The following is a 24,116-nucleotide window of genomic DNA, read 5'->3' as shown; positions in this document are numbered from 1 at the left end:
CATTACTGGACTGGACCATACTGTACTGGACCATTACTAGACCTGACCCATACTGGACCTGACCATTACTGGACTGGACCATACTGTACCTGACCATTACTAGACCTGACCCATACTGTACCTGACCATTACTAGACCTGACCCATACTGGACCTGACCCATACTGGACCTGACCCATACTAGACCTGACCCATACTAGACTGGACCATTACTAGACCTGACCCATACTGGACCTGACCCATACTGGACCTGACCCATACTGGACCTGACCCATACTGGACCTGACCATTACTGGACCTGACCCATACTAGACTGGACCATTACTGGACCTGACCCATACTAGACCTGACCCATACTGGACCTGACCCATACTGGACCTGACCCATACTACACTGGACCATTACTGGACCTGACCATTACTGGACCTGACCCATACTAGACTGGACCATTACTGGACCTGACCCATACTGGACCTGACCCATACTGGACCTGACCCATACTGGACCTGACCCATACTACACTGGACCATTACTGGACCTGACCATTACTAGACCTGACCATTACTAGACCTGACCATTACTAGACCTGACCCATACTGGACTGGACCATACTGGACCTGACCCATACTAGACTGGACCATTACTGGACCTGACCATTACTGGACCTGACCATTACTAGACCTGACCATTACTAGACCTGACCATTACTAGACCATTACTAGACCTGACCATTACTGGACCTGACCATTACTAGACCTGACCCATACTGGACCTGACCCATACTGGACCTGACCATTACTGGACCTGACCATTACTGGACCTGACCCATACTAGACTGGCTCAGATATTCCCACTGTTCCTGCTACTATGGTGGATGAGTAACCAGGCCAGCCCAGTACAGCTTAGCTTGGTTTAGCTCGGCTCAGCTCAGAAGTTAAAAAAAACGTTATAGGTACACGAAGCAACTCTTACTTCCTCAATCTTTCTTCTCGTTCCAGATCTTCTTTCAGAGTCGTCTTGATTTGATCGAAGCCGTCTAGAAATTAAAGAAGTGAAACACAGTATAAAATGACTATAAGGGGATAATATTCTGGACCCATACTTGTAGGTTTGGGTGATGTCAACCTCTGTGACCAATCGTGATTAAGTACCCATAAAACATGGTGATATAAAGATGGTATCGCCCCTTATTGGCAAGAAATACCTTTTAAAAAGACAGCTAGCGCAAGCTCACATGCTCCGGGAGGGACGAGAGGCTTCATGACTAAATATATTTTGGAGCTAACAATTTTTTTTTTAGTCGCCTCTGTTGGAGCTGTGGCACGAAAGAGGTGTGTGTGTCTCGACGGACGGATGGACGGACGGACGGACGGTTGTAAAATCATCAAGGGCCCGGCTGAAGAGCACATAACTCTGCTGTCCCCCACAACTGGCTGATTATTCATTTATTCAAATTTGTAGGTCTAGGCTTCTATAGTTGTAGATCGGTTGTAGCCTACCTTGCTAATAGTAGGCTATGGAAATAGGCCTACTCTACACACAGTTTATTTTAGAAGTCTTTTGACTTCTCATTCGACATTTCCCATCTTCATATGTTTGCTCAATTTCACTACTTGTTACCTGTAATAATTATCCTTCAAAATCAAGCGGTGATAGAAAATGGCCGATAGAGAGACTGACTTTCAAAATGGTTCCCATTTGTAAACTGCAACTTTAGGACATTACCCACTTTATTAGAATAGGGGAAGAAACAAAAAAATCTTTGTAACTTTAGCTTTAGTAGGATTCGTTTTTTGGTTGTTTTTTTTTGGTTCACAACGGCAAGGAAGAGGGATACATGCATCTATAACACACTAAGCTTTGCTCAACTGTAAAGCTTTGTTAAAAAAATAAAAAACTGCTTGTTCAATTGTTCTCTCTTGCTATTGGTTGTTTTACCTCTCATTATTACCATCAGCCTATTATGTCCTAGCTTATTCAAAACAATTTCAAACGGTCTGATACATGTGTTGTTTGATCATGAAGTAGCACGGAGGGAGAATGCCAGCCAGCATGCATAAAAACTGAAGTCATATTCATATCAAATTGAGGGGACGAAAAATACAAAATGAGGCTTTTAAAATGGAGTCAGTTACGTGGCGAAAATCATTGACATTGAGAGAGAGAAAAAAAAAATGACATTTTGCTCTACTCTTGCATTCTGTAAATTGTTTATAACATTTATTGACGCTCTTTACGGTGTGGTGCCGGTAAAGTTGAAATAGGATGTCGTCACCATCGACGAGGGCTCTTAATTATCTTCGATATCTGACACTATCGATAGCCCGGTCCTAATCCATAGCAACAGTGTTATCCAGCTCGGTGGACCAAGATCATACATGCCAGTGCAATCCTGAACTAGACTACAGACCACCTTTTTTTACGAGGTTTAAAAAGAGAGAACAATCTGAGCCATCATTTCCTTCCTCTTTACCTTTCATCTCTGTTGCTGTATCTGCAAGCTTCTTTTCCAAGTCCTGTTTTTGCACGATGAACCCGTCTTTTTCCTGTTGAAGCTGGGCGATCGTCTTGGCGGCGTCCTCCTTGCTCTTCTTCTCTCGCTCCTCTAGCGAAGCCTTCTCAGTGGCTGATTTCCCCAGCTGGGCCTCCAGACTGTGCAGCTTGTCGAGACCTTGGGCGTGAGCACCGGCCAGACTTGTCAGCCTCTCGAGCAACCCACAGTTCTCTTTGCCCTGGAAGGACAGACATCAAAGAAATGCTATACAGTGGTGTTTCTTGACCACACGAGTTAAAGACTAAACACTATGGTCTGGTCAGAGATCATGAGCTGAGACTAAGACCCAGACCAGAAAATTTATCCCAGGCCTGTTGTACCGAGACCAGAACAAGATCCTTGCCAGCAGCATACCACCCTGCATACCACTGCTGGCTTGCTTCTGAAGCTAAGCAGGGTTGGTCCTGGTCAGTTCCTGGATGGGAGGCCAGATGCTGGAAGTGGTGTTGGAGGGCCAGTAGGAGGCACTCTTCCCTCTGGTCTAAAAAAAAAAAATCCCAATACCCCAGGGTAGGGTGCCGTCTTTCGGATGGGACGTTAAACGGGTATCCTGACTCTCTGAGGTCATTAAAGATCCCATGGCACTTATCGTAAGAGTAGTAGGGGTGTTAACCCCAGTGTCCTGGCTAAATTCCCAACCTGGCCCTCAAACCATCACGGTCACCTAATAATCCCCAATTACAAATTGGCTCATTCATCCCCTGTAACTATTCCCCAGGTCGTTGCTGCAAATGAGAACGTGTTCTCAGTCAACTTACCTTAACGGATAAATAAAATAAGATCCTGGTCTCAACCGGCATCAGTGTGTTAGCTTAGCATATAGCGCTGCCTCCCTGAACATGCCTCTGACCGGGCTTGAACCAGGGTCCTCTACCTCGCCGCCGCCACAACGTGCGAACTGATTGAGCTATAGAAAACAACACCATCTGCTCCATTTCAAGTTAGCTGTGGAGTGAGTTTACAGTACGTTCTCTGTTACACCAACACAAGATAGACTCCACCTCTTCCAAGACTCCACCCCACTAACCCCACCTCTTCCAAGACTCCACCCCACTAACCCCACCTCTTCCAAGACTCCACCCCACCTCTTCCAAGACTCCACCCCACCTCTTCCAAGACTCCACCCCACTAACCCCACCTCTTCCAAGACTCCACCGCACTAACCCCACCTCTTCCAACAAGACTCCACCCCACCTCTTCCAACAAGACTCCCCCCCACCTCTTCCAACAAGACTCCCCCCCACCTCTTCCAACAAGACTCCACCCCACCTCTTCCAACAAGACTCCACCCCACCTCTTCCAACAAGACTCCACCCCACCTCTTCCAACAAGACTCCACCCCACCTCTTCCAACAAGACTCCACCCCACCTCTTCCAACAAGACTCCACCCCACCTCTTCCAGGTCAGTGTTGTACTGTTTTTTTTTGGGGGGGGGGGGGGTTCTAACCTGATCCTCCAGTTTCTTCCTGAGCTGCTGGCACCGGTAGGAGAGCTGCACGTTGTGTACCAGGCGCCGCAGGGTCTGGAAGCGTCTCCTGGCGAGCCACGCCCGGGCGTACTTCTGTAAGATCAGCGCTTTCTGCACCTCCACCATCTGAGAGTTGACACACAGAGACGCATTAATAAAATTTAGTCAAATTCCCAATGCGGTCTCAGTTGGTAGATGGATTTGATTTAGCTGTAGCTATCAACACTTATTTCAGATAGGACACAGCACAATACCTTTTTATAGCGTTTTCTGGCAATCCAGCCTCTAGTGAAGGCTTGGATGACGATTGAGGAGGACCGGACCATTCTAAAGATCTGTCTGGTGAGATGACCTCTCCAGTACCTCTGAATGACCACAGCAGCCCAGCCCTGCTTCAACGCTGCAGCCGTCACCGATTTACTGGAGAGACGGGGAGAGACGACCACGATCCTTCTAATACGGATCTCAATATTCCCACAATGCCAAGGGAGGAGGAGAAGGAAGGGTGAAAAGAAGAAGAGGCTAACAGCATGTGATAACTACCATCTTTTGTGGATTGGGGTTATCAATCCTTGGTTCCAAATATTGGGGAAGATGTCTGAGCTGAGAATGATGTTAAAAGAGTTTAAGTATGGCCTCCCGGGTGGCGCAGTGGTCTAGGGCACTGCATTGCAGTGAGGCCTTTTTGGGTTGGGTTGGATGGGCTTTTTTGTCAATGTAATTGGAGAATCCAGTGGGTTCTGGTCGTCTTTAATAGTTTATTCTAAGATTCGTAATTGATCATGTATATGTTTTTTCTGTTTGTTCTTTGTTATAGAGCCAAAAAGATTGGAGAAGTGGTTTACCAACACATCTACATTCTGGATAGATAACTCTTCGTTCGGTTGTTTGTTTAGTGTGTTCCATTTTTCCCCAGAAGTGGTTCGATTCCATGGACTCTGACATGCTGCTGTTCCTTCTTTTTCCGTAGTGTATTTCTGTATTGTTTTAGTGATTCACCATAGTGAAGGCCGAGGCTCAGGTTCTCTGGGTCTCTATGTTTTTGGTTGGATAGGTTTTTGCATTTTGCATAAAAACCATTTGTCATTATTGTTAATTTTGTAAGGTTGCCTGCTTTAAATATTTTGATTGGATAGGGAAGCTGAAAGGTCAAATATACAGTTTAGTCTTTCTACTGCCAAGTTTACACCTTCACTATTACAGTGAAATGTTTTGTCCAGGAAGCTGTCTAAAAGGGATTGAATTTGTTGTTGCCTAATTGTTTTTTTGGTAGGTTTCCACACTAGTTTCCTTCCATCTATACATTAGCATCTCTTAATATTGTGCAGTTCCTTTGGCTTTGATGCCTCATGATTGAGTATTGCTCTGTTCAGGTAGACTGATTTAGCTGTGATCTGTTAGTGGGCTGACTGAACGCTCAGAGACTCTGGGTTGAGGTCAGTGATAAAGTAGTCTACAGTACTACTGCCAAGAGATGAGCTGTAGGTGTATCTATCATACGAGTCTCCTCGAAGCCCAACATTGACTATGTACGGACCCAGTGTGCGCAACAGAGCTGCAGGAGTTGTGACCCGTTTTTGTTGTCGTAGTTGTGTCTAGGGGGGGCATATGGGGGAGAGAGTACTGTCACCTCCAGGTAGGTTTTTGTCCCCCTGTGTGCTGAGTGTGTCAGGTTCTTGACCGGTTCTAGCAATTAGGTCGCCACACACTAGCATGTCCCTGGGCCTGGACATGATTGATCTCCCCCTCTAGGATGGAGAAGCTGTCATTGTTAAAGTATGGGGATTATATTTGGGGTAAATGTTGTAGGGAGCACACATGAGAAATGTTTCTCTGTTGAGATCATTTCTAGACAGATGTAAAATGTTCTTGTTTTGACTAATTTAATAGAGTGGGTTAGGTCTGCTCTATACCAGATTAGCATATCCCCTGAGTCTCTTCCCTGTTTCACACCTGGTAGTTTACTGGATGGGACTACCAGCTCTCTGTAACCTAGAGGCCAGCCAGTGGGTCTGTCTCGTCTATACCATGTTTCTTGTAGGATGACTGTCTTTCTTTAAAGAAGTCCAGGTTCCTGCTCTTTAGGCCAAAGCCAGATGACCTCTGACCTTGTATATTCCAGGATGAGATAGTAAAAGCTTTGTGTTCCATAGTGTCTAGTGTTGCTTTTGTGTGGTTTAGGATCGTACCATTACAGTTTAGGACCGTACCATTACAGTTTAGGACCGTACCATTACAGTTTAGGACCGGACCATTACAGTAAGAGTGAGCAGAGCATGTTGAGCATCTGATACATACATTGTATTGTGTTCCATAGTGTCTAGTGTTGGTTTAGGACCGTACCATTACAGTTTAGGACCGTACCATTACAGTAAGAGTGAGCAGAGCATGTTGAGCATCTGATACATACATTGTATTGTGTTCCATAGTGTCTAGTGTTGGTTTAGGACCGTACCATTACAGTTTAGGACCGTACCATTACAGTTTAGGACCGTACCATTAAATTATTCAGACCCCTTCCCCCTTTTCTAAAATTTTGTTACAGCATTATTCTACAGTGGATTAACATTTGTCCTTCATCAATCTACACAAAATGCCCCACAAAGTGAAAACATTTTTGCACATGTACTAAAAATAATAAACAGAAAAACACTTATTTACAAAAGAATTCAGACCCTTTGCTATGAGACTCAAAATTGAGCTCAGGTGCATCCTGTTTCCATTGATCATTCTTGAGATGTTTCTACAACTTGTTTGGAGTCCACCCATGGTAAATTCAATTGATTGGACATGATTTGTCTATATAAAAAGGTTCCACAATTGACAGTGCATGTCAGAGCAAAACTCAAGCCATGAGGATGAAGGGATTGTCCGTAGAGCTCCGAGACATGATTGTGTCGAGGCACAGATCTGGGGAAGGGTACCAAAAAACTCCTGCAGCATTGAAGGTCCCGAAGAACACAGGGGCCTCCATCATTCTTAAATGGAAGAAGTTTGGAACCACAAAGACTCTTCCTAGAGCTGGCCGCCCGGCCAAACTGAGCAATCGGGGGAGATGGGCCTTGGTCAGGGAGGTGACCAAGTACACGATCGTCACTCTGACAGAGCTCCAGAGTTCCTATTTGGCGATGGGAGAACCTTCCAGAAGGACAACCATCTCTGCAGCACTCCACCAATCAGACGGAAGCCACTCCTCAGTAAAAGGCACATGACAGTCCTCTTGGAGTTTGCCAACAGGCACCTAAAGACTCTCAGATGAGAAACAAGATTATCGTGTCTGATGAAACCAAGATTGAAATTTTTGGCCTGAATGCCAAGCGTCACGTCTGGAGGAAACCTGGCACCATCCCTACGGTGAAGCATGGTGGTGACAGCATCATGCTGTGGGAATGTTTTTCAGTGGCAGGGACTAGGAGACTAGTCAGGATCGAGGGAAAGATGAACAGAGCAAAGTACTGAGAGATCCTTGATGAAAACCTGCTCCAGAGCGCTCGGGACCTCAGACTGGGGCAAATGTTCTACTTCCAACAGGACAATGACCCTAAGCACACAGCCAAGACAACGCAGGAGTAGCTTCAGTCTCTGAATGTCCTTGAGTGGCCTGAAAATATCTATGCAGCGACGCTCCACATCCAACCTGACAGATCTTGAGAGGATCTGCAGAGAATAAATGGGAGAAACTCCCCAAATACAGGTGTGCCAAGCTTGTAGCGTCAAACCCAAGAAGACTCAAGACTATAATCACTGCCAAAGGTGCTTCAACAAAGTACTGAGTAAAGGGCCTGAATACTTAAGTAAATGTGATATTACAGTTTTTTATTTGAAATAAATTAGCAAAAGTATAAAAATGTGTTTTTGCTTTGTCATTATTGGGTATCGTGTGTAGATTGATTGGAAAAACGATTTCACACATTTTATAATAAGGCTGAAACGTAACAAAATGTGGAAATAGTCAAGGGGTCTGAATACATTCCGTCCGTCCATCCTGTTGTAGTGGTTGTGAAGACACTCACCGTATCAGTCTACTGTCTGTTGTAGTGGTGGTGAAGACACTCACCGTCTCTGTCTACTGTCTGTTGTAGTGGTGGTGAAGACACTCACCGTATCAGTCTACTGCCTGTTGTAGTGGTTGTGAAGACACTCACCGTATCAGTCTACTGTCTACTGTCTATTGTAGTGGTTGTGAAGACACTCACTGTCTCTGTCTACTGTCTGTTGTAGTGGTGGTGAAGACACTCACCGTATCCGTCTCTGTCCGCGGACGTACTGTTGCAGGATGATGGCCGCCTCCCTCATACGGAGGAACGTCCTCCTGTGGCTCCACCCCCTCACATGCTTCTGGATGGTCACACACGCCCCTCGGAGACGGTCCAATCGCAACTTCTCCAAGTACGCCACCTGACCCGCTCGGAAGAAGATCTTGGTCCGGCCAAACTTGTACTGGTTGGAGTCCTGGGAGGGGAAAGCGGTTTGCAAAAAGGAGCTTTATATAAAAAGAACAGATGGACCTGGATATACGCCTCAACAGGTTCACCAAGGAGACAGTTCAGCGTTGTGTTTTAAAGCACAACTCTTGCCTTTTCATCGATGTCAACGGGAGACGTTCAACTAATATTCTAAAAGTTAAGGACACAGAAGAGTGCTATAAAAAGCAATCAGGGGGACGGGGGGGGGGGGGGCGGGGGACGGGACGGGACGGGGGGGGGGGGGGGGGGGTTGACTCCTTTCTCCTGTATACGTTCAACCCTCACCTGAATCAGCCTCTGCAGCACGGTCCTACAAGTCTGCTTCTTGTCGGTGAGAACCAGCTCCTGTTGGCTCATCAGTATACTGTACCGGCTGTAGAACTCTATGTAGGTCCACCTGACCAATCAGAACACAGTTCAGTTAATACAAAAGGTTAAGCTTGTAAGGACGGTTTCCCGGGACACAGACAAAAGTCCTGGACTAAAAAGCACTTTCAGCAAAGATTCTCTAGTCAGTTTTTAGTCCAGGACTGATTAAGCTGTACTCGGGGAAACTGGCCCGTAGATTTCACTGCTGTGTTACTGTCGGAAGTATGGAGGGGTGGATGCTGGTTTAGGATCACCTGGAGGGGTAGCTCTGAGCGCTGATGTGAATGGTCTCCAGGACTCCACACGCCCTCAGCTGCTGGACCACCCGCTTAGAGTCATACCTGACGAGACAAAGACACACTCCGGGATATCAAGATGACGTATTGAGAAACACCCCCCGAGACACACTCCGGGATATCAAGATGACGTATTGAGAAACACCCCGCTAGACACACTCCGGGATATCAAGATGACGTATTGAGAAACACCCCCCGAGACACACTCCGGGATATCAAGATGACGTATTGAGAAACACCCCCCGAGACACACTCCGGGATATCAAGATGACGTATTGAGAAACACCCCCCGAGACACACTCCGGGATATCAAGATGACGTATTGAGAAACACCCCGCTAGACACACTCCGGGATATCAAGATGACGTATTGAGAAACACCCCCCGAGACACACTCCGGGATATCAAGATGACGTATTGAGAAACACCCCCCGAGACACACTCCGGGATATCAAGATGACGTATTGAGAAACACCCCCCGAGACACACTCCGGGATATCAAGATGACGTATTGAGAAACACCCCCCGAGACACACTCCGGGATATCAAGATGACGTATTGAGAAACACCCCCCGAGACACACTCCGGGATATCAAGATGACGTATTGAGAAACACCCCCCGAGACACACTCCGGAATATCAAGATGACGTATTGAGAAACACCCCCCGAGACACACTCCGGGATATCAAGATGACGTATTGAGAAACACCCCCCGAGACACACTCCGGGATATCAAGAAGACGTATTGAGAAACACCCCCAACACACAAAGACTTCAGAAGGAACCCTTTGAAGAGACCGAAGTACGGGAGTCTTGCCACAGATTTCAAGCCCCATTTTACACATCATGCAATATTAAACTACAAATACAGTCCAGAGCTCGTAAGAGACTGATCTCTCATGGGACAGGGCACAGTGACAACACAGACTACAGTAGCAGAAGATCGTTTGCGGTTTTTAAATGACCTCATCCCGACGGACGTAGAGTATCAAGTAGGTACCGTGCTCGGGCCTACTTACTCGAATGGCATCTTTTCCTCGTTGGGCTTGATGCAGCGTACGTAGTGAGGAGTGGTGGCGTTCAGCGTCTCCATCAGCAGGTACAGAGAACTGCGGAACTGGAAGGAAAAACAGTGTCACATACATAGAGAGGATACAGACAGACTTGTCACAAGGTCCAAGCTCTATTACACATACCAATAACAAGAAAGGTGGTCGGCTAAATGACTTTCATTTGACAATTAAAAAAAAAAATAGTCTGTACAATATGTTGTTTTAATGATAAGTATCGTAATTCTATTTGTGTTTATTGGTTTATTTTCTAAGCGATGTAAACATGATTGGTCACCTACCTTCTCACCCACGGTGGTCCTGAGATTCTTATTGGTTGGCTTCACCCCCGGTCGGGCAGGCCTCACTTTAATGCCTTTACTGCCCACTCCGCCTGGCTCCTCCTCCAGGAAGAAGTTGGCCAGGAGAGGAAACTGATAGGTGTCAGGGAATAGAATGAGTCATACATAACAGTCCAGTATGTTTAACAGTTTAGCTTCCGTCCCTCTCCTCGCCCATACCTGGGCTCGAACCAGGGACCCTCTGCACACATCAACAACAGTCACCCCACGAAGCATCGTTACCCATCGCTCCACAAAAGCCTCGGCCCTTGCAGAGCAAGGGAAACCACTACTTCCAAGGTCTCAGAGCGAGTGACGTCACCGATTGAAAAACTATTAGCACGCACCACCGCTAACTAGCTAGCCATTTCACATCCTTTACCTCAGCACCACCGCTAACTAAGCTAGCCGTTTCACATCCATTACCTCAGCACCACTGCTAACTAGCTAGCCATTTCACATCCGTTACCTCAGCACCACCGCTAACTAAGCTAGTCGTTTCACATCCGTTACCTCAGCACCACCGCTAACTAGCTAGCCATTTCACATCTGTTACCTCAGCACCACCGCTAACTAAGCTAGCCGTTTCACATCCGTTACCTCAGAACCACCGCTAACTAGCTAGCCATTTCACATCCGATCTGGGCATTCTCAGTTTAGGATTGTCCGGGATCAATTCACTTACTTGGGAGTAAAAGTGACAAGGAAATATTCAAATTTGTTTCAGGAAAACTTTGTTGCTCTAGCAGACAGATTGAAACAATCTTTTACTTTTTGGAATTCGCTACCCCTTTCTCTTATCGGAAGGATTAATGTCATTAAAGTGAATGTGTTGGACAAATTTTTATATTTATTTCAATGTTTACCCATTTTTATTCCACAATCTTTTTTTATTTCACTGGAACAAACATTCATGCATTTTATTTGGGATGGCAAGGTACCACGGATTGGTAGAAAACATTTACAGAAGCCTAGGTCATTGGGGGGTTTAGCACTACCAAATTCTCAGACATACTACTGGGCTGCAAATTTCAGAGCCGTTCTGTACTGGCTGCAGACTGATCCTACTGGCCCTAGACCACTCTGGGTCCAGATGGAGTCTGAATCGTGTAAACCTGCAGCACTTTCCTCTGTGCTGTGCTCGTCTCCCCCAGTGTCCCTAGGCAAAAGGTGTGCCAACCCAATTGTAAAGCAGTCTCTTAAAATTTGGAATCAGTTCCGTTTAGCCTTTAGCCTCCGAGGCTTTTCTCTATCAGGCCCAATCAATCAGAACATTTTATTTCCTCAATCTTTGAATGATGGGGCTTTTGGCATTTGGCACTCACTAGGCCTTTCCTCGCTAGCCCAATTATTATTTGATGATACATTTGCCTCTTTTTCTCAGCTGCAGGAAAAGTTCAATCTCCCCCAATCCCACTTTTTCCGCTATCTCCAGACTAGAAACTTTGTCAGGGCTAACACACCTGGATTTCCCAATAGGCCTGCGAATACAGCTATAGAGAGCATCTTGGAGCTGAACAAGCTTCCTAGAGGCGCAATTTCAGATGTATATGCAATCATTCATGACTTACAGAACCCTTCTTTGGTGCCTTTAAAGACTCGATGGGAAAAGGATTTGGGGGAGGAACTTGGGGAAGACGCCTGGGAATCTGTGCTGCACAGGGTGCACTCGTCCTCTTTTAGCACTAGACACAGCCTCATTCAATTCAAGGTGGTTCACCGTATCCACTGGTCGGGGGCCGAACTTGGAAGAATATTCTCTGATTTTGATCCTACCTGTGTCAGATGTAAGGTGGAACCAGCCACACTGTTGCATATGTTTTGGGGCTGTCATAAACTGTCAGGTTTCTGGGAATTAATATTAAAATGTTTCTCTGATATATATATGACACTGTAATAGATCCGTCTCCCCTTACAGCCCTTTTTGGAGTACTGCCCATGGGTACCCCCCCTATCTATCAAGAATCCAGTCGGACACTGTTGCTTATACAACTCTTTTAGCTAGACGGCTAATACTACAGAACTGGAAGATGGCAGCTCCCCCATCTTATAAATATTGGGTGAGGGATGTGTTGTGCTCTCTGAAACTAGAAAAAATTAAATTAAATTCACGTGGGAACCCCAAACTGTTTGATGAGGCTTGGGCTCCATTCCGGTCTTACTTTAAACAGTCCATCCTCTGATGGCTTTCCAATTAATACTAAAATAAGTCTGTGACTTAAGGGTTGGGGGAGTTTCTCTCTGTGTTTTTGCTGGGGGGGGGCATTAAGGTCCATGTGCTTATTGATTGTGGTCCGCAGATGCCTTGTTCATCTTGCCCGGGCAGAGACTGAAGTGTGAGCTTGTTTTTCCCAGTTATTTTTACATTTTGTTCACACCTACATGAATAATCATTTTATTTTTTTATTTTAAAGCATTGTAAACTTTTTTTTTGTCCAGTGGATGGTCGGTCTGTGGCCATGACTCTCTGAGTGGTTGCATTTCTCCACCCTTATCCCTTGACTGTTTACAGGAACAATGGTGAGGTGTTTGCTCTGTCCCTGTACTATAGATTGCCCTTTAACCTCTGTAGCCTTCTGCCCGGTGTGTTTAACTTGTCTAAAGTATGGTATCTTTAAAGCTATTTATTTATTTGTATTTTTATTTGTATTTTTTTCTAGTTGAGTATATTATTGATATTGCTTTGTCTTGTCTGTGTGTGTGTGTGTATGTTCAAAACTTAAACAGAGTAAAAACATTTTTTTAAAACACACTGAGAAGGAGAGGTCAATCCATACCTTACTGGTTCTCATGGTGTCTATCAGCATGTTGAGAAACACACTGAGAAGGAGAGGTCAGTCCATACCTTACTGGTTCTCATGGTGTCTATCAGCATGTTGAGAAACACACTGAGAAGGAGAGGTCAGTCCATACCTTACTGGTTCTCATGGTGTCTATCAGCATGTTGAGAAACACACCGAGAAGGAGAGGTCAGTCCATACCTTACTGGTTCTCATGGTGTCTATCAGCATGTTGAGAAACACACCGAGAAGGAGAGGTCAATCCATACCTTACTGGTTCTCATGGTGTCTATCAGCATGTTGAGAAACACACTGAGAAGGAGAGGTCAGTCCATACCTTACTGGTTCACATGGTGTCTATCAGCATGTTGAGAAACACACTGAGAAGGAGAGGTCAGTCCATACCTTACTGGTTCTCATGGTGTCTATCAGCATGTTGAGAAACACACTGAGAAGGAGAGGTCAGTCCATACCTTACTGGTTCTCATGGTGTCTATCAGCATGTTGAGAAACACACCGAGAAGGAGAGGACAGTCCATACCTTACTGGTTCTCATGGTGTCTATCAGCATGTTGAGAAACACACTGAGAAGGAGAGGTCAGTCCATACCTTACTGGTTCTCATGGTGTCTATCAGCATGTTGAGAAACACACTGAGAAGGAGAGGTCAGTCCATACCTTACTGGTTCTCATGGTGTCTATCAGCATGTTGAGAAACACACTGAGAAGGAGAGGTCAGTCCATACCTTACTGGTTCTCATGGTGTCTATCAGCATGTTGAGAAACACACTGAGAAGGAGAGGTCAGTCCATACCTTACTGGTTCTCATGGTGTCTATCAGCATGTTGAGAAACACACTGAGAAGGAGAGGTCAGTCCATACCTTACTGGTTCTCATGGTGTCTATCAGCATGTTATGAAACACACTGAGAAGGAGAGGTCAGTCCATACCTTACTGGTTCTCATGGTGTCTATCAGCATGTTATGAAACACACTGAGAGGGAGAGGTCAGTCCATACCTTACTGGTTCTCATGGTGTCTATCAGCTCTTCATACAGAGTGTCTCTGTTCTTCTCTAGAAAGCCCCAGCACTGATATTCTACCTGTATTGGCGCAACACAGATTTTCAAAGCAAAAGCCACAGATTTGAGGTATGTAATTGGTGAACAAAAAATAATAAATAATAAATAATTTAAGAATAAATTGGATGTAAAATGAGCAGAGGTGAATTCCATTGAAATGTAGTCACTTCAGGAAGTAAACTGACATTCCAATTGCTTCCTGAAATGACTGAGTTGAAATGGAATTCAGTCCAACCCTGCTAAGTTCCACTGTAATATAAAAGGGACATGGAGTGTGACTGTACCTTGTCAGCAAAGTGTTGGATGATGAAGGCTTCGTTAGACATCCTGGGCTTCTCAAACAGAGGGTTGTCAACCAGGTAGTTATACAGCTTCTGAAGCCAGTTCTGATCTGTACCCTGGGGGAACTGGAGAGAGAGAGAGAGAGAGAGAGAGAGAATAAGCAAATAGCAATAAGGCACCTCAAGGGTTTGTGGTTTACGGCCAATAAACCACAAGTAAGGTCTGTATCCAGGCACTCCACATTACGTCGTGCATAAGAACATCCCTTAGCTGTGGTATATTGGCCATACACCACCCCCTCACTCTTTATTGCTTAATTATACCATGGCAATGTTGAATACTTGTTTCTGATTGGCTTGAAGGGCATTCTAGAGCGTGCATAATTTCAAAACTGAAAGCGCGAACCAGCGCATTTAACCACGGCATGGTGACTGGGAATATGGTTGAATACAAACAGTGTAGTTATTCCCTCCGCAAGGCAATCAAACAGACAAAATGTCAGTACAGAGACAAAGTGGAGTCGCAATTCAATGGTTCAGACACTAGACGTATGTGGCAGGGTCTACAGACAATCACGGACTACAAAGGAAAACCAGCCACGTCGAGGACATCGACGTCTTGTTTCCGGACAAGCTAAACGCCTTCTTCACCCGCTTTGTAGATAACACAGTGCCACCGACGCGGCCCGCTCCCAAGGATTGTGGCCGATGTGAGTAAGACATTTAAATGCCTTCTTCACCCGCTTTGAGGATAACACAGTGCCACCGACGCGGCCCGCTCCCAAGGACTGTGGCCGATGTGAGTAAGACATTTAAACATGTTAACCCTCGCAAGGCTGCTGGCCCAGACGGCATCCCTAGCCGCGTCCTCAGAGCATGCGCAGACCAGCTGGCTGGCGTGTTTACGGACATATTCCCTCTCTCCCTATCCCAGTCTGCTGTCCCCACATGCTTCAAGATGGCCACCACTGTTCCTGTACCGAAGAACTAAATGACTATCGCCCCGTAGCACTCACTTCTGTCATCATGCTTTGAGAGACTAGTTAAGGTTCATATCACCTTCACCTTATCTGCCACTCTAGACCCACTCCAGTTTGCTTACCGCCCCAATAGATCCACAGACGATGCAATCGCCATCGCACTGCACACTGCCCTATCCCATCTGGACAAGAGGAATACCTACGTAAGAATAATGTTCGTTGACAATAGCTCAGCCTTCAACACCATAGTACCCTCCAAGCTCATCATTAAGCTGGAGACCCTGGGTCTGAACCCCGCCCTGTGCAACTGGGTCCTGGAATTCCTGACGGGCTGTCCCCAGGTGGCCAAACGTTTACAAATCGAGAAGATCCTGTTGGGCTGTATCACCGCCTGGTACGGCAACTACACCGCCCGCAACCGCAGGGCTCTCCAGAGGGTGGTGCACAACGCATCACCAGGGGCAAACTACCTGCCCTCCAGGACACCTACACCACCCGATGTCACAGGAAGGCCATAAAGATCATCAAGGACAACAACCACCCTGAGCCACTGCCTGTTCACCCCGCTATCATCCAGAAGGCGAGGTCAGTACAGGTGCATCATAGCTGGGACGGAGAGACTGAAAAACAGCTTCTATCTCAAGGCCATCAGATTGTTAAACAGCCATCACTAGCACATTAGAGGCTGCTGCCCAATATACATGGACTTGAAATCACTGGCCACTTTAATAAATGTATCACTAGTCACTTTAATAATGTTTCCATACTGCTTTACTCATCTCATATGTACAGTGCCTTGCGAAAGTATTCGGCCCCCTTGAACTTTGCAACCTTTTGCCACATTTCAGGCTTCAAACAAAGATATAAAACTGTATTTTTTTGTGAAGAATCAACAACAAGTGGGACACAATCATGAAGTGGAACGACATTTATTGGATATTTCAAACTTTTTTAACATATCAAAAACTTAAAAATTGGGCGTGCAAAATTATTCAGCCCCTTTACTTTCAGTGAAGCAAACTCTCTCCAGAAGTTCAGTGAGGATCTCTGAATGATCCAATGTTGACCTAAATGACTAATGAGTATAAATACAATCCACCTGTGTGTAATCAAGTCTCCATATAAATGCACCTGCACTGTGATAGTCTCAGAGGTCCGTTAAAAGCGCAGAGAGCATCATGAAGAACAAGGAACACACCAGGCAGGTCCGAGATACTGTTGTGAAGAAGTTTAAAGCCGGATTTGGATACAAAAAGATTTCCCAAGCTTTAAACATCCCAAGGAGCACTGTGCAAGCGATAATATTGAAATGGAAGGAGTATCAGACCACTGCAAATCTACCAAGACCTGGCCGTCCCTCTAAACTTTCAGCTCATACAAGGAGACGACTGATCAGAGATGCAGCCAAGAGGCCCATGATCATTCTGGATGAACTGCAGAGATCTACAGCTGAGGTGGTAGACTCTGTCCATAGGACAACAATCAGTCGTATATTGCACAAATCTGGCCTTTATGGAAGAGTGGCAAGAAGAAAGCCATTTCTTAAAGATGTCCATAAAAATTGTCGTTTAAAGTTTGCCACAAGCCACCTGGGAGACACACCAAACATGTGGAAGAAGGTGCTCTGGTCAGATGAAACCAAAATTGAACTTTTTGGCAACAATGCAAAACGTTATGTTTGGTGTAAAAGCAACACAGCTCATCACCCTGAACACCCTATCCCCACTGTCAAACATGGTGGTGGCAGCATCATGGTTTGGGCCTGCTTTTCTTCAGCAGGGACAGGGAAGATGGTTAAAATTGATGGGAAGATGGATGGAGCCAAATACAGGACCATTCTGGAAGAAAACCTGATGGAGTCTGCAAAAGACCTGAGACTGGGACGGAGATTTGTCTTCCAACAAGACAATGATCCAAAACATAAAGCAAAATCTACAATGGAATGGTTCAAAAATAAACATATCCAGGTGTTAGAATGGCCAAGTCAAATTCCAGACCTGAATCTAATCGAGAATCTGTGGAAAGAACTGAAAACTGCTGTTCACAAATGCTCTCCATCCAACCTCACTGAGCTCGAGCTGTTTTGCAAGGAGGAATGGGAAAAAATTTCAGTCTCTCGATGTGGAAAACTGATAGAGACATACCCCAAGCGACTTACAGCTGTAATCGCAGCAAAAGGTGGCGCTACAAAGTATTAACTTAAGGGGGCTGAATAATTTTGCACGCCCAATTTTTCAGTTTTTGATTTGTTAAAAAAGTTTGAAATATCCAATAAATGTCGTTCCACTTCATGATTGTGTCCCACTTGTTGTTGATTCTTCACAAAAAAATACAGTTTTATATCTTTATGTTTGAAGCCTGAAATGTGGCAAAAGGTCGCAAAGTTCAAGGGGGCCGAATACTTTCGCAAGGCACTGTATATACTGTATTCTATCCTATTCTACAGTATCTTAGTCTATGCCGCTCTGACATTACTCATCCATATTTCATATCATTCCTTTACTTTAGATTGTGTGCATTGTTTGATATTAATTGTTAGATATTACTGCACTGTTGGAGCTAGAAACACAAGCATTTCACTACACCCACAATAACATCTGCTTAACACGTGTATATGACAACTCAAATGTGTCATATACACAAGGTAGAATTAAATGGCTTTAGTTCATTCTCACATGTCCTATGTTTGAGCTGCTTTTGAAAGTAAAAGTCCAACTGAAAACATTTTTTGTCGACTTAGATTTTTTTTATAACGGTAAGCTAGGACCTGATGGTTTGGTTAGCTGAGCTATAGCAAGTCTGTTTGGTTACCACGGCAACTACTGTAGCTATCTAGTAAACATGCTAGCTACTTCAGTGGCTGTTGAACACATTTTCTACCTGCAAATTAACACACTTCTAGAGGTAAAATGTGTTAAATTATAGCCATGGTATAAAAAGGGATAATCGACTCGGGGCTCTATTCGTTCTGTGGGAAAATAATGCCACTCTGTGGAAGGTCAGTTTTTCCTACTCCACTAAGCGCGTCGATAGGAAACACACCTTCCACGTCATTCCTTATTTTCCAGACAACGCATAGAGCCCCAAGTTAATTATCCATTTTATATTTCACACTGTCCTGTCATACAACAAAAAAAATCTATACACATCCTTGTTAAATACATAAATTGGTCTCACCAGACATTCTTCATCTAGAAGGTCCAGGATGCCCATCTTAGCTTCAATCAGGTCAATGACCGGCTGGTTGTCATAGAAGTCTATCAGAGTCCAGGGAATATCCTCCTTCATGTACTCCTCCTGCTCCAGCTTGAACACATGCTGATATAGGAAACAGCAGAAAATATATATCTTAGTTGTTACAACCTTTCAGTGAAACAAGTGTATTGCTTTCACCACAATTGCGAATAAGAGACATTGCAGACTTCGTAATCCCAGAACCCAATGCCACATCTCGAGTGGCTGTAGCTACTGGAGTCTGTGTCACTAGAGAATACATACCAAGTTGAACTGTTGTTGTAGTTTCTCGTTGGCGTAGTTGATGCAAAACTGTTCAAAACTGTTGATGTCAAAAGTTTCAAAGCTGGAAAAAAAGAGGAAATAGGTGCCAAAATGGAGTGAAAACAACATATGATGATGTATCCACTATGCAGTACAACTATCCTACTGTTAATATACAGTACACTATGCAGTACAACTATCCTACAGTACACTATGCAGTACAACTATCCTACAGTACACTATGCAGTACAACTATCCTACTGTTAATATACAGTACACTATGCAGTACAACTATCCTACAGTACACTATGCAGTACAACTATCCTACAGTACACTATGCAGTACAACTATCCTACAGTACACTATGCAGTACAACTATCCTACTGTTAATATACAGTACACTATGCAGTACAACTATCCTACTGTTAATATACAGTACACTATGCAGTACAACTATCCTACAGTACACTATGCAGTACAACTAACCTACAGTACACTATGCAGTACAACTAACCTACAGTACACTATGCAGTACAACTATCCTACAGTACACTATGCAGTACAACTAACCTACAGTACACTATGCAGTACAACTATCCTACAGTACACTATGCAGTACAACTATCCTACAGTACACTATGCAGTACAACTATCCTACAGTACAACTAACCTACAGTACACTATGCAGTACAACTATCCTACAGTACAACTATCCTACAGTACAACTATCCTACTGTTAATATACAGTACACTATGCAGTACAACTATCCTACAGTACACTATGCAGTACAACTAACCTACAGTACACTATGCAGTACAACTATCCTACTGTTAATATACAGTACACTATGCAGTACAACTATCCTACAGTACACTATGCAGTACAACTATCCTACAGTACACTATGCAGTACAACTATCCTACAGTACACTATGCAGTACAACTATCCTACAGTTAATATATAGTACAACTATCCTACAGTTTATATACAGTATACTATGCAGTACAACTATCCTACAGTTAATATACAGTACAACTATCCTACTGTTAATATATAGTACAACTATCCTACAGTTTATATACAGTCCACTATGCAGTACAACTATCCTACTGTTAATATACAGTACACTATGCAGTACAACTATCCTACTGTTAATATACAGTACACTATGCAGTACAACTATCCTACTGTTAATATACAGTACACTATGCAGTACAACTATCCTACAGTACACTATGCAGTACAACTAACCTACAGTACAGTATGCAGTACAACTATCCTACTGTTAATATACAGTACACTATGCAGTACAACTATCCTACAGTACACTATGCAGTACAACTATCCTACAGTACACTATGCAGTACAACTACCCTACAGTACACTATGCAGTACAACTATCCTACAGTTAATATATAGTACAACTATCCTACAGTTTATATACAGTATACTATGCAGTACAACTATCCTACAGTTAATATACAGTACAACTATCCTACTGTTAATATATAGTACAACTATCCTACAGTTTATATACAGTACACTTTGCAGTACAACTATCCTACATTTAATATATAGTACACTATGCAGTACAACTATCCTACATTTAATATATAGTACACTATGCAGTCCAACTATCCTACATTTAATATATAGTACACTATGCAGTCCAACTATCCTACATTTAATATATAGTACAACTATTCTGCAGTTAATATATAGTACAACTATCCTAGATTTAATATATAGTACAACTATCCTACATTTAATATATAGTACAACTATCCTACATGTAATATATAGTACATTATGCAGTACAACTATCCTAGATTTAATATATAGTACAACTATCCTAGATTTAATATATAGTACAACTATCCTAGATTTAATATATAGTACAACTATCCTACATGTAATATATAGTACAACTATCCTACATGTAATATATAGTACACTATGCAGTACAACTATCCTAGATTTAATATATAGTACAACTATCCTAGATTTAATATATAGTACAACTATCCTACATGTAATATATAGTACACTATGCAGTACAACTATCCTAGATTTAATATATAGTACAACTATCCTAGATTTAATATATAGTACAACTATCCTACATTTAATATATAGTACAACTATCCTACATTTAATATATAGTACAACTATCCTATATTTAATATATAGTACACTATGCAGTACAACTATCCTACATTTAATATATAGTACACTATCCTAGATTTAATATATAGTACAACTATCCTACATTTAATATATAGTACAACTATCCTACATGTAATTTATAGTACACTATGCAGTACAACTATCCTACATTTAATATATAGTACAACTATTCTACATTTAATATATAGTACAACTATCCTACTGTTAATATACAGTACAACTATCCTACTGTTAATATACAGTATACTATGCAGTACAACTATCCTACAGTTAATATATAGTGCAACTATCCTACTGTTAATATACAGTACAACTATCCTACTGTTAATATACAGTATACTATGCAGTACAACTATCCTACAGTTAATATATAGTACACTATGCAGTACAACTATCCTACAGTTAATATATAGTACACTATGCAGTACAACTATCCTACAGTTAATATATAGTACACTATGCAGTACAACTAACCTACAGTTAATATACAGTACACTATGCAGTACAACTATCCTACAGTTAATATATAGTACACTATGCAGTACAACTATCCTACAGTTAATATATAGTACACTATGCAGTACAACTATCCTACAGTTAATATATAGTACACTATGCAGTACAACTAACCTACAGTTAATATATAGTACACTATGCAGTACAACTAACCTACAGTTAATATATAGTACACTATGCAGTACAACTAACCTACAGTTAATATATAGTACACTATGCAGTACAAGTAACCTACAGTTAATATATAGTACACTATGCAGTACAACTAACCTACAGTTAATATATAGTACACTATGCAGTACAACTATCCTACAGTTAATATAATCGACACCAACGTATTTTCGAAGGTTTTAAAACGATCGTGATATTTGCACGTGGTCAATTGATCTCACTTTAGTCGAATGTACTTAAAATATCATCGTGAATAAAAGCGTCTGCTAAAACGACTCCGTTGTAACGTATTCACACATTACCCATAGATATCCAGGACACCTATGAAGGAGTGCTGTTTCCCCGGGACCTGCAGCGCTGCGTTGATCTTCTGGATGATGCAGTCGAACAGGTGGGCGTAGATCTGCTTGGCGAGGGCGTCTCTGGCGTTCACCGCCCGCTTGCTGGTTACCGGCTTCACCACCGTCTCTGCCACCATGACGAAGCGGCGGTGGCACAGCCAACGGGTAACACCGTCAGGACTGACCCCGAGAAGGTCGCAAAAGGCTGCTATGTGGGGATCACTGGACTGGAGGGGGGAGGGAGAGATGGAGATGGAGGGAAGGGAGAGATGGAGATGGAGGGAGGGAGGGAGGGATGGAGAGGAGGAAGGGAGAGAGGGAGAGAGGGAGAAAGGGGAGAGGGAGAGAGGGAGGGATGAGAGGGAGGGATGAGAGGGAGGGATGAGAGGGAGGGATGAGAGGGAGGGATGGAGAGGAAGAGATGGAGGGAGGGAGGGCAGGAAAGGGAGGGGAGGGAGAGGGAAGGTGGAGATGGAAGGGAGGGGAGGGAGGGCAGGAAAGGGAGAGATGGAGAGGAGGGAGGAAGAGATGGAGGAGGGAGGGCAGGAAAGGGAGGGAGGGCAGGAAAGGGAGGGAGGGCAGGAAAGGGAGGGGAGGGAGAGGGAAGGTGGAGATGGAAGGGAGGGGAGGGAGGGCAGGAAAGGGAGAGATGGAGAGGAGGGAGGAAGAGATGGAGGAGGGAGGGCAGGAAAGGGAGGGAGGGCAGGAAAGGGAGGGAGGGCAGGAAAGGGAGGGAGGGCAGGAAAGGGAGGGGAGGGAGAGGGAAGGTGGAGATGGAAGGGAGGGGAGGGAGGGCAGGAAAGGGAGAGATGGAGAGGAGGGAGGAAGAGATGGAGGAGGGAGGGCAGGAAAGGGAGGGAGGGCAGGAAAGGGAGAGATGGAGAGGAGGGAGGGGAGGAAGAGATGGAGAGGAGGGCAGGAAAGGGAGGGGAGGGAGGGGGAAGGTTTTCAGTTGCTAATAAAGAATTCCCTTGATATTTGTAGGTGGATCGCTACAGTCACCCACGACCCAGATGACACCTTGGCTTTTCTGGGTCCATGGTACCGACCGGGTCTTTTGAGTGTGTTACGGTTGTAAAGCAGTGGTCATCAACCTTTTCTGAGTCACAATGCAAGCTGAGATCTACCGCTCTGATTTTGTTTATTAACATGACTTGTAAATGTAAGCCTATGAAACATTAACCAATTAAAAACAGTTCTGTAGTAATGAGGTTTGTGCAGTAAGCTATAGGCCCAATACATTATCACCACACATTGGCTTTGCTTGAATTTACCTGACAATGCATTGTTGTTCGGGACATTCTTTTCTAATTCTATTTCTAAATATTGAGGTAGGATATATGATCACACCGGTAATAGATCCATTGTTGTATTACTTGTGAGGCAGAGCTGAGTGAGCAGACATTTAAAATAATTAACTTTTTATTTTACTGGGCTGATGGTGCCTGTATCTGAGGGTCAGTCTCAGCAGAGGGAGAGAGCAGCTGACTGAGGGTCAGTCTCAGCAAAGGGAGAGAGCAGCAGACTGAGGGTCCGTCTCAGCAGAGGGAGAGAGCAGCAGACTGAGGGTCAGTCTCAGCAGAGGGAGAGAGCAGCAGACTGAGGGTCCGTCTCAGCAGAGGGAGAGAGCAGCAGACTGAGGGTCAGTCTCAGCAGAGGGAGAGAGCAGCAGACTGAGGGTCCGTCTCAGCAGAGGGAGAGAGCAGCAGACTGAGGGTCAGTCTCAGCAGAGGGAGAG

General features: G+C 44.1%; 1 protein-coding gene across 2 annotated transcripts in view; it reads right to left on the bottom strand.

Moving 5' to 3' along the window:
- Window positions 1-24,116, bottom strand: part of LOC110502593 (unconventional myosin-Vc) — a 54,155-nt gene that overhangs the window by 15,000 nt on the left and 15,039 nt on the right. For both annotated transcript variants that reach the window (XM_090214120.1, XM_090214127.1), the window contains exons 10-23: window positions 22,340-22,605; window positions 19,163-19,244; window positions 18,842-18,982; window positions 14,688-14,810; window positions 14,341-14,424; window positions 10,505-10,636; window positions 10,173-10,270; window positions 9,112-9,198; window positions 8,774-8,885; window positions 8,263-8,474; window positions 4,277-4,442; window positions 4,002-4,148; window positions 2,473-2,731; window positions 972-1,035 (exon numbers count right to left, since the gene is read on the bottom strand). In XM_090214120.1, coding sequence (XP_090070246.1) covers window positions 972-1,035; window positions 2,473-2,731; window positions 4,002-4,148; window positions 4,277-4,442; window positions 8,263-8,474; window positions 8,774-8,885; window positions 9,112-9,198; window positions 10,173-10,270; window positions 10,505-10,636; window positions 14,341-14,424; window positions 14,688-14,810; window positions 18,842-18,982; window positions 19,163-19,244; window positions 22,340-22,605 — 1,973 coding nt within the window. The remainder of the gene's footprint in view (window positions 1-971; window positions 1,036-2,472; window positions 2,732-4,001; window positions 4,149-4,276; window positions 4,443-8,262; window positions 8,475-8,773; window positions 8,886-9,111; window positions 9,199-10,172; window positions 10,271-10,504; window positions 10,637-14,340; window positions 14,425-14,687; window positions 14,811-18,841; window positions 18,983-19,162; window positions 19,245-22,339; window positions 22,606-24,116) is intronic.

The sequence above is a fragment of the Oncorhynchus mykiss genome, chromosome 2 (genome assembly GCF_057628025.1).
Source record: "Oncorhynchus mykiss isolate SJ-2025 chromosome 2, ASM5762802v1, whole genome shotgun sequence".
Classification (NCBI taxonomy): domain Eukaryota; kingdom Metazoa; phylum Chordata; class Actinopteri; order Salmoniformes; family Salmonidae; genus Oncorhynchus; species Oncorhynchus mykiss.
The sequence above is the reverse complement of the archived record's forward strand: the minus strand, read 5'-3'. Positions and strand labels throughout refer to the sequence as shown.